The sequence below is a fragment of the Mytilus edulis genome, chromosome 3 (assembly GCF_963676685.1).
Source record: "Mytilus edulis chromosome 3, xbMytEdul2.2, whole genome shotgun sequence".
NCBI classification, from domain to species: Eukaryota; Metazoa; Mollusca; class Bivalvia; order Mytilida; family Mytilidae; genus Mytilus; species Mytilus edulis.
In genome coordinates, this window is record NC_092346.1 from 102,085,406 (window position 1) to 102,094,862 (window position 9,457).

General features: G+C 31.8%; 1 protein-coding gene across 1 annotated transcript; it reads left to right on the forward strand.

Annotated features, from left to right (window-relative positions):
* The first annotated feature begins 2,404 nt into the window (after window positions 1–2,404).
* On the forward strand, window positions 2,405–8,224 carry LOC139518022 (uncharacterized). Its single transcript, XM_071309657.1, has 5 exons — window positions 2,405–2,502; window positions 3,045–3,075; window positions 4,175–4,318; window positions 5,911–6,168; window positions 7,913–8,224. The coding sequence occupies exons 1-5, from the start codon at window positions 2,500–2,502 to the stop codon at window positions 7,939–7,941; spliced, it is 465 nt and encodes a 154-aa protein (XP_071165758.1). The 5' UTR covers window positions 2,405–2,499; the 3' UTR covers window positions 7,942–8,224.
* Window positions 8,225–9,457: the final 1,233 nt, after the last annotated feature.

Below are 9,457 nucleotides of genomic sequence, written 5' to 3' on the forward strand. Positions count from 1 at the left end.
AGTGTTATATTCATTTACATCACCTATTTTACATATTAAGAGTTTTACTAATGCATTAAAGAAAACATCTCTTACAAATTAATTACCATATTTCGAATGCATTTTGTGGGAAAAAAACTATCATCTTTAATGCTTGAGAATACCGTTTGGGCAAATATAAGCAACTAACAAAAACTGAGAGAAATGCAAAATCTCCAAAAGAAGAGAGACATGATGCACTGACATGACACAGCTGTATAATAGTCTTAAACACTATAAAAACAAACAAATATGCAACAAAGCTACACAAAAATGCTTAAAGACAAAGCTTGCAAACCTAACAAAAACGAAAGACAAGAATATAAATATTTTCCATAGCACAATCCAACTTCCAATGGAGCTTGTTTATGTTATCCATGCACATCGTCATTTTTCACCAAATTTTATGAAATTTTAGAAGTATTTTTGAATAATTCTCTAGAAAATATTTCAATGGGTTTCAAAATTTATATTGTAAATAAACACACTGCAGTTATTCATAGATATTTTTATATATCTATATTCTACCCTTACATCCAATCACAGCGCTCCTAAGTTGAATTCCTTCGCCTACCATGGGTACACAAAAGGCCAACTTATGCTTAAAAATGTAACAGTACTATTTTCCCTATATCGACAATCCTCTATCGCATGTATTTTACGTCTTTTACTGGCGGATTTATAAAGTCCAGGTGATCATATTACTTTATTTAAGACACTCGAGGTTTGAATCGACAAGAATACAAAATTATAAAACTAAACTGGTTTTCCTCGGTGTTTTGATTGCCGTATTCGGTTTATTTTCGTTTAAGTTGTATCAAACATTACACTTGGTTGTTTTTTTTTCTCCCGTTTGATTTGTATATATATAACTACAGCCAACTTTTATACATAACAAAGTACATTGATGATTTTGATATGTTGAATCAATCGAATAAAACAAATACAATACTTACTTATAGAATAAGAATATTTTATTTTCCAAATTACAAGGCCCATAAAGAGCATATAGATCAAATACAATGAATGAAGAAAAGGTTATATTAAATGCCACAACTGTAAAACCAGTGTAATACATGCATGAGAAATAAATGTGATAATAATCCACAAAACGAAAATGTGTAAAAACATATTTCTTTTCTGAAAAAAAACCGGATGCCTATGGAGAAGTAAAGAAGACAGCAACCATATTTTCCTTTAACACGAATAAAAGCGTACAAAAAATATAAAGATCGAACTATTATTTAAGTTGTTCAACTGAATGTAAAAAGAAAGACAACCTTGAAAAAAACAAGCAACATTGTAATTTGAATCTACATGTTGGGGTTGAATGTGTTCGTTAATCAAGGCAACGGAGTATATCGCTGTTCAAAAGTCATAAATCGATTGAGAAAAAACAAATCCGGATTACAAACTAAAACTGAGGGAAATAAATCAACTATAAGAGGAAAACAAAAACAAAAACACAGAAAAACAAAAAACAAACGACAATAAAACATACACAGAAACGAACTATAAGCAGTGCTGTAACATCGCAACATAAGAAAAAAACTCTAAAGAGAGTGAAAGATTTTGACTCGTCAGATCTTAACCAAGCAAAACAAAAGCAAACATTTACAATAAGCTAGTTTAAAGCCAATTTCAAATAATAAATATACCATACTTTTATGTACCAAAATACGCTCGCATGCATATGAGATTCAGTTAAAAGTGGTATTCAACATTTTTAAATAACAATAATTTCTTTTTGTGTTACATTTTAACGTTGCGTCGTTTGTATTCTCTTATTTTTGAGTGTATATTCACTTTGCGATAAGACGTGCCACGGTACTCACTGCTACTTGTCTATCCCAAATTCATGTATTTGATTTTGATGTTATATTTGTTATTCTCGTGGGATTTTGTCTGACGCTTGGTCCGTTTCTGTATGTGTTACATTGTAGTGTTGTGTCGTTGTTCTCCTCTTATATTTGATGCGTTTCCCTCAGTTTTAGTTTGTTACCCCGATTTTGTTTTTTGTCCATGGATTTATGAGTTTGAACAGCGGTATACTACTGTTGCCTTTATTTAGATGTGCAGTATTATTTTACACAACGAATTGTATTGATGTTTGTTTTAGTTGCTATGAAGATGTGTAAAGGATTTTGATCTGTATTAAAGTTAAGACGCTGATACGTGTGTAGTCTTTGTTCAGGCGCGATACCAGCTACTAAATAATTAAATTAAATATTTGCATTACAAGTCAACTTATCTTATAATATATCTGCCATTGAACGGAAGAATGACAAAGACAATTCTGTTTAACTTCTATGCACCAGTAGACTAATTGTGTATTTCATAGGTTTAACCATTTAAAAATACCATAAAGGTATATACTAATTACACCATTGTCCTTGTGCACATTGTTTTGATAATGTTTGTCCTTAGTTTTAACACACGAAAATACACATATTTAGAAACATGACATTTTAATTAACTAATATGGTATGTATACAAATATTTGAATTACTTTTTCAAGTTTCTTTTAGTTTTTATAAAGTTCGTTGCTTATTAAAGAATCTGTGAGTATCTAAAATACATTGTTTATCAATATACATTATGTTTTTTTCATTCACCTCATTTAAGTTGGGGACATAATAATTTTCAATTATTTCAATAAAGGTTTTGCATATCAATTATGTCATACAATTTTAGTGTTTATTTTGTATTCCTTAGTAATATAATGTTAGACTTTTTTCCATTCAGCATTTATTGTTGTCTGATACAGGTTCGGATGAAAAAGTATTTGAACATATTCAAATATGTATGAAAGCTTTATGGTGCAGGAATATGCTTACAATTTTAAGTCTTCAATATTTAACAATGATATGATTAAAATGAAAAATTGGTATTTGTCAAGAGAAAGTACCCTAACGTTAACTTTCTGAGGATCTGAAATGACTTCACCTATCCTCAAGCGCTCCAGTATACCAATGCAAAGTAGCTTTGAACGAACAAAGTCAAAAATTCTACCACTCTCTTTACAGGCTGAGAATTTTTCAGAAGAACATATTGCAGGTACTTTTTGTTATTAGTTATTTTTCTATATTACTTTTATATGAGAAACAGCTTTTCGACAGCGTCCATTTGAGTTTGTGTATTTCTATGTGTTTCGATCTAAAATTAGAAAATGTTTGATTTATATAAATCATGATTTATGTCAATGATTGATAAGATATATGAAACTTAGACTCTTTGACAGCTGTGAACGCTAATGTATTGATTAAGACGACCATTTCTGCATTATATTTTTCATCCTTTCATTTGATTGTTGAACACCATATATATGGATGTCTGGAGACTTTCATACATTTGACCAACATAATATATTTAAGGCGTGTTTCAAACACGTTGTTTCATTCTTAACTCTTTTTTTTCACATTGGGAGTGAATATATTTGTTTATGTACAATTTGATTTACAATAAATTATGGAAATAATATCTTACATTCAGATATGAATGGTAAAACTTTTCTTATTCAACTCCAAGGTTTTGGGATCACTAGTTATAATTGTATAGAAATCAAATGTATGAAGTTGATGTAAGTTTCTAAGAAGTTTTAAATATGAGTAAACGCTAAGAATTTCATACCGGTATTTCTCTAATTTTGTGCTATTTTCACATTTCCTGACCGGTGTGAGAATAATAGTTCTCCTCACCAGTGAAATATCTGTTGTCGACAAATGATTAGTCGAAATTTGATTATGACGTCAAAATGATTTGTTGTCTTCTGAATTTTCCTAATGTGAGTTCATGAAAAAAGGCGTCAATGCCTGATGACGTCTCATATGAAGAACAAAAGTTTCTGAAAATCTTTGAAAACGAAGGATAAAAATCATCAGAGAAACAGATTCCGACACTACAATTCGTGTATTACGATATTTATCCACTCTCGACAGTTAAATTTTTAAGCCTCGCGCTTTAAATAATAAAATTTAACCGTCTCGAGTGGCGAAATATCGTAATACACTTGTTGCAGGAATCTATATTTCTACCAGATTGATTGTTTATCAATGTAGATGTGGGGATTTTTTTTATTAAAGTTTTGTGATAAAAGTGCCAAACAGGTCATACATAGGTAAATAAAGATTTCAATGGTGTTTTTTTTGTCTTTTAGAAATCCGAGAAATATTTAGTTTGTTTGACAAGGATTGTGACGGCTGTATATCTACAAGTGAATTAGGTCCGGTATTACGGTCGGTAGGATTAAACCCAACCGATGAAGAAATCTCTGAGCTAGTACATCACTATGATAAAAACCGTAAGTACAATGGGTTTTTTTCTTCATATGTAATGTAACTTTATCCTTTCAAAGTACAATGTCAGAGTTTTACGTTGTGAACAATATAATCCTTAAAATGACAATGACCGTGTTTTACTTTGCGAACAACATAACCCTCTTAAATGACAATGTCAGTATTATACTGCGTATTCTATTTAACCATCTAAAATGACAATTTCAGTGTTATACTTTGTGTATAAATATACCCATCTAAAATGTCAATGTCAGTATTTTATTACGTCTGGGTTTTTTTTATTCACGCATCGTTGTCAATATAATGGAATTTGATGCAACTGTCATACAAGTGGGATGATAAGCTAGCTATAAAACCAGGTTCAATCCACCATTTTCTACATAAGAAAATCTCTATACCAAGTCAGGAATATGATAGTTGTTATCCATTCGTTTGATGTGTTTGAGCTTTTGATTTTGCCATTTGATTATGGACTTTCCGTTTTTTAGTTTTCCTTGGAGTTCAGCATTTTTGTGATTCTACTTTAAATTTTTTATCGATGTCAATGTTTTACTATGTATACAATGTGAACATCAAAATTGTCAATGTTAGAGTTTTACTGCATATACAATTTGTCCACCCCAAGTGCTAATGTCAGAGTTTTACTACATATACAGTTTTAGCATCCAAAATGTCAATGCTAGAGTTTTATTACATATACAATTTTTCCTTCCCAAGTGCCAATTTCAGAGTTTTAACACATATACAATTTTACAATTCAAAATGTAAGTGTTAGACTTTTACTAAATATTAGTATACAATTGGTCCATCCCAAGTGTCAATGTCAGAGTTTTACTACATATACAATTTAACCGCTTAAAATTTTGATAAACTCATCACAGAAACCAGGATAGAAATTTTGTATTTGCGCTAGGTGCGCGTTTCGTCTACCAAAGAGTCATCAGTGATCCTCGAATAAAAAGTATTAAAAACGCCAGATAAAGTACGAATTTGAAGAGCATTGAGGACCAAATATTCCCAAATAAACTGAGGTAATTTATATCTGAGGTAGAAAAGCCTAAGTATTTCAAATATTCAAAGTTTTGTAAATATGTAATTTATGTAAAGTATGACCATATCAATGACAATTCATTGCAGCACAGAAGTGCTGACTACTTGGCTGGTGATACTTTCGTGGAATAAAAACTTCATTAGACCCAGTGTTTGTAAATAAACACATCATAGATATCAGGATTCAAAGTTTGTATTTACGCCAAACGTGCATTTCGTGATCCAAAGACTCGTCATTGATGTCAGTGTTTTACTATCTTTTCACGAAGTTTTTTCTCACCTTCAAACCTGTTTGATTTGCTTCAATTTTGTTTTTTAGTTTAGGTTTTCAAATCTTGAATGTTTCACAGGTTTTGTTTACCAAGCTATAGCTTTCTACTGTAACTAGTAACTGCATCTTTGAGCGAAATAAAGGAGACTTTACATTAGAATTTATGCTGTGAGTTATTAACACATGGTTGATATCTCAATTACTTAATTCTGAAGGGGAGTATGACTTGTAAGAACCTATTACCAATATTGATGTGTATACTTGGTTTAATTTCAGAGGATATGAAAGTAGAATTTGCTGAACTTTTGATGGAAGTAGCTAAGAAACAAAAGGAAAACGCACCCGAAACAGACGACTATCTTTTAGAAGCATTCAGAACTTTTGATATAGAAAGAAGTGGTAAAATAAGTATAAGTACCTTGAAAGAAGCTATGATAAATCATGGGGAGAGATTAAGAGAGGAAGAGATAAATGAAATGGTCGCAGTAGCAAGTGATGCAAGGACAGATGATGAAAATATAATCGATTATGAAAGTAAGTGCAACAACACATGCTGTAACATTCTTGAGATATTGTATACCAACAATGAAAATGAGTACCTCTATTCACTTACATCAGCCTACCATAGATATGAGTCGAGCTTACTCCAAGAATATATTTACCATTCCGCACCAATGTACACAAGTTGCAAAGACTTCTTGTTTTCTTTATTTATAATTATCTGACAGTTATTTGTCAGAAGATTTATTTACTGTAAGCACTCTTTTTTCTTTTGTAAAAGCCCAGAAAGCTTGTCGAGATTGTTTCCAACTAGCATTCTGTTGTTTTTTTTTGTAAAAGCCAAGAAAGCTTGTCGAGATTGTTTCCAACTAGCACTCTGTTTTCTTTTGTAAAAGCCCAGAAAGCTTGTCGAGATTGTTTCCAACTAGCACTCTGTTTTCTTTTGTAAAAGCCCAGAAAACTTGTCGAGATCGTTTCCAACTAGCACTCTGTTTTCTTTTGTAAAAGTCCAGAAAGCTTGTCGAGATTGTTTCCAACTAGCACTCTGTTTTCTTTTGTAAAAGCCCAGAAAGCTTGTCGAGATTATTTTCAACTAGCACTCTGTTTTTCTAAGTAAATACCCAAAAAGATAGTTGAAGAATTTGTTTTCAGTAATCACCTTTCTTTTCTCCGGGTAATCGCAAGCAGCTTAAGTTAGTCTGAGAGCAGAGGGCACTCTGATTTTGTTCAATAATGATACTGTAGACTATACGGATGCAAATAAAAATATTAAGATTAAAATAGTTGTATAAGCAGAGAAACAAATTTAAGTACTTAGAAGTTGTTATTTTTATCTTTATCATTTTCACATTCATAGTCTATCATGTTTACGATAATAGCACTATTATAACCCCGTTATGGTATCGTTCGTGTTGTTTATTCTTTATTTAATTGACCTGTATACTGATTGTGTGCACTGTTGTGTGTCTTTATCACTTTTACATTTGTTTGCAATGATGCTGTCTGTCTTTCTTCGAGTTTTCATTGACCCTTGGTGTGTTCTTACTTTGTGGTCATATATGGTACCTGTATTTTGATTCCTACTGACAGCTCATATCAAATCAAGTTCGACAAATATCTTAGACGATACAGAATACAATTTTAGTTTCATGTAAAGCTTTTACAAATCATTGTAAATAAAAATGTTGGTGCATGAAAAAGAAAGGCGAAAGATATCAGAGGGACATTCAAACTCATATATCAAAAACAAACTGACAAAGCCATGGACCAAAAAGGAAAACGACAATCAGACAATGAAAGTTCAACTATATACTGGCTTCCGAACCTACAAAAAACACCTGGCAAATATAGATTTATTTCGTCTTCAAGAAATACAAGCCCGGAAATATCGTATCAATTGGCAGATATGAAAAATGTTGCTACATAAAAATGGAAAGGTTAAAATTGAGAAGCTGAAATCATCTCTTTGTCGTAAAGTTTTGTTTTCAACTAATTCTCATGGTCAATTTCTAGATGTAGATCAAGATATCGTTGAGATATGAGTCAGACTTAACTGTAACTGTTGTATCCTATATCTCTAGTTCGATGGAGTTCAACTATCGTAAAATTCATATTGTAAATCACACATTAGTTTGCAACACCCTTAAGCAAGGCTGCTACGGACAAGTACAAATGTAATGGGTTTTTTTTCATGCTAAATGTTTAATGTATTCCTAAGCTTGTTCTGAAAAATGTATATCTAATGCATTTCTAATCATTTATTTATCTTTCATTTCAGAGTTCGTGAAGATCATACTAGGGAAGTAGTGAATAAAGACCTAACTATCCAAAAGGAGAAAGCAGAAAGATAGATTTGTCACATCGTTATACAGACTTTAGAATTAAATGTTACAAGTAGCCGGGCATACAAAAATTGTAGTTATTAGTGTAAATTGTTTAAAATGAGACTGCCATCTCCACATTGAAATCATTTATCATACGTTTTTGTTTTATTTAAAATTTTACTTAAATGATCAGTTGTGACTGATTACTATTCTTATTATCTTCCAATCTTCATTTGAGAAGTAACAAAAATAAAGATGAAGCTCGATATTGAATTGGCAAATTTGTAACGTGTCTTTTATAAATTACGAGTTGGTTGACCGTTATGGAATAACCGTTTCACAGATGATATCGGATATGTTCCTTACGTCGTAACTGCAATCCACCTCTCTTTTCACCACGAATGTGACCTACCGAATTAGACTATTTACCTGGTTTGTAATAACATTAGCAACACAACGGGTGCCACATGTGGAGCAAGATCTGCTTACCCTTTCGGAGCATCCCCAGTTTTTGGTTGGGTTTGTTTTGCTTAGTCTTTATTTTTCTGTTACATCTTGTGTACTTTAAATTGTCTGTTTGTCTTTTTATTTTTAGCCATGGCGTTGTCAGTAAATAAACTCATCATAGATACCAGGATTAAAATTCCATATTTACGGGAGACGCGCATTTCGTCTACAAAAGACTCATCAGTGACGCTCGAATAAAAAAAAAATGTTTAAAAGGCCAAATAAAGTACGAAGGTGAAGAGCATTACGAACAAAAAATTCCTAAAAGTTTTGCCAAATACAGCTAGGGTAATCTATTCCTGAGGTAGAAAAGCCTTAGTGTTTCCAAAATTCAAAGTTTTGTAAACAGTTAATAATAATTATGAACATATCAATGATAACTCAAGTCAACACAGAAGTACTGACTACTGGGCTGGTGATACCATCGGGGAAATAAATCTCCACCAGCAGTGGCATCGACCCAGTGGTTGCAAATAAACTCTTCATAGATACAAGGATTAAAATTCCATATTTATACCAGACGCACGTTTCGTCTACAAAAGACTCATCAGTGACGCTCGAATAAAAAAGAAATGTTTAAAAGGCCAAATAAAGTACGAAGTTGAAGAGCATTTGAACAAAAAATTCCGATAATTTTTGCCAAATACAGCTAAGGTAATCTATTCTTGAGGTAGAAAAGCCTAAGTTTTTTCAAAATACAAAGTATTATAAACAGTTAATTTATAATTATGAACATATCAATGATAACTCAAGTCAACACAGAAGTGCTGACTACTGGGCTGGTGATACCATCGGGGAAATAAATCTCCACAAGCAGTGGCATCGACCCAGTGGTTGCAAATAAACTAATCATCGATACCAGGATTAAAATTCCATATTTACGCCAGATGCGCTTTTCGTCTACAAAAGACTCGTCAGTGACGCTTGAATAGCAAACATTTTTTAAAAAGGTCAAATAAAGTACGAAGTTGAAGAGCAGTTTATTTTCGATC

Excerpts from the sequence above, each read along its gene's own strand:
- LOC139518022 (XM_071309657.1), top strand. Across the intron at positions 4,319-5,910 it reads ACATCACTATGATAAAAACC|AGGATATGAAAGTAGAATTT; the intron begins GTAAGTACAATG and ends GTTTAATTTCAG. Across the intron at positions 6,169-7,912 it reads AAATATAATCGATTATGAAA|AGTTCGTGAAGATCATACTA; the intron begins GTAAGTGCAACA and ends CTTTCATTTCAG.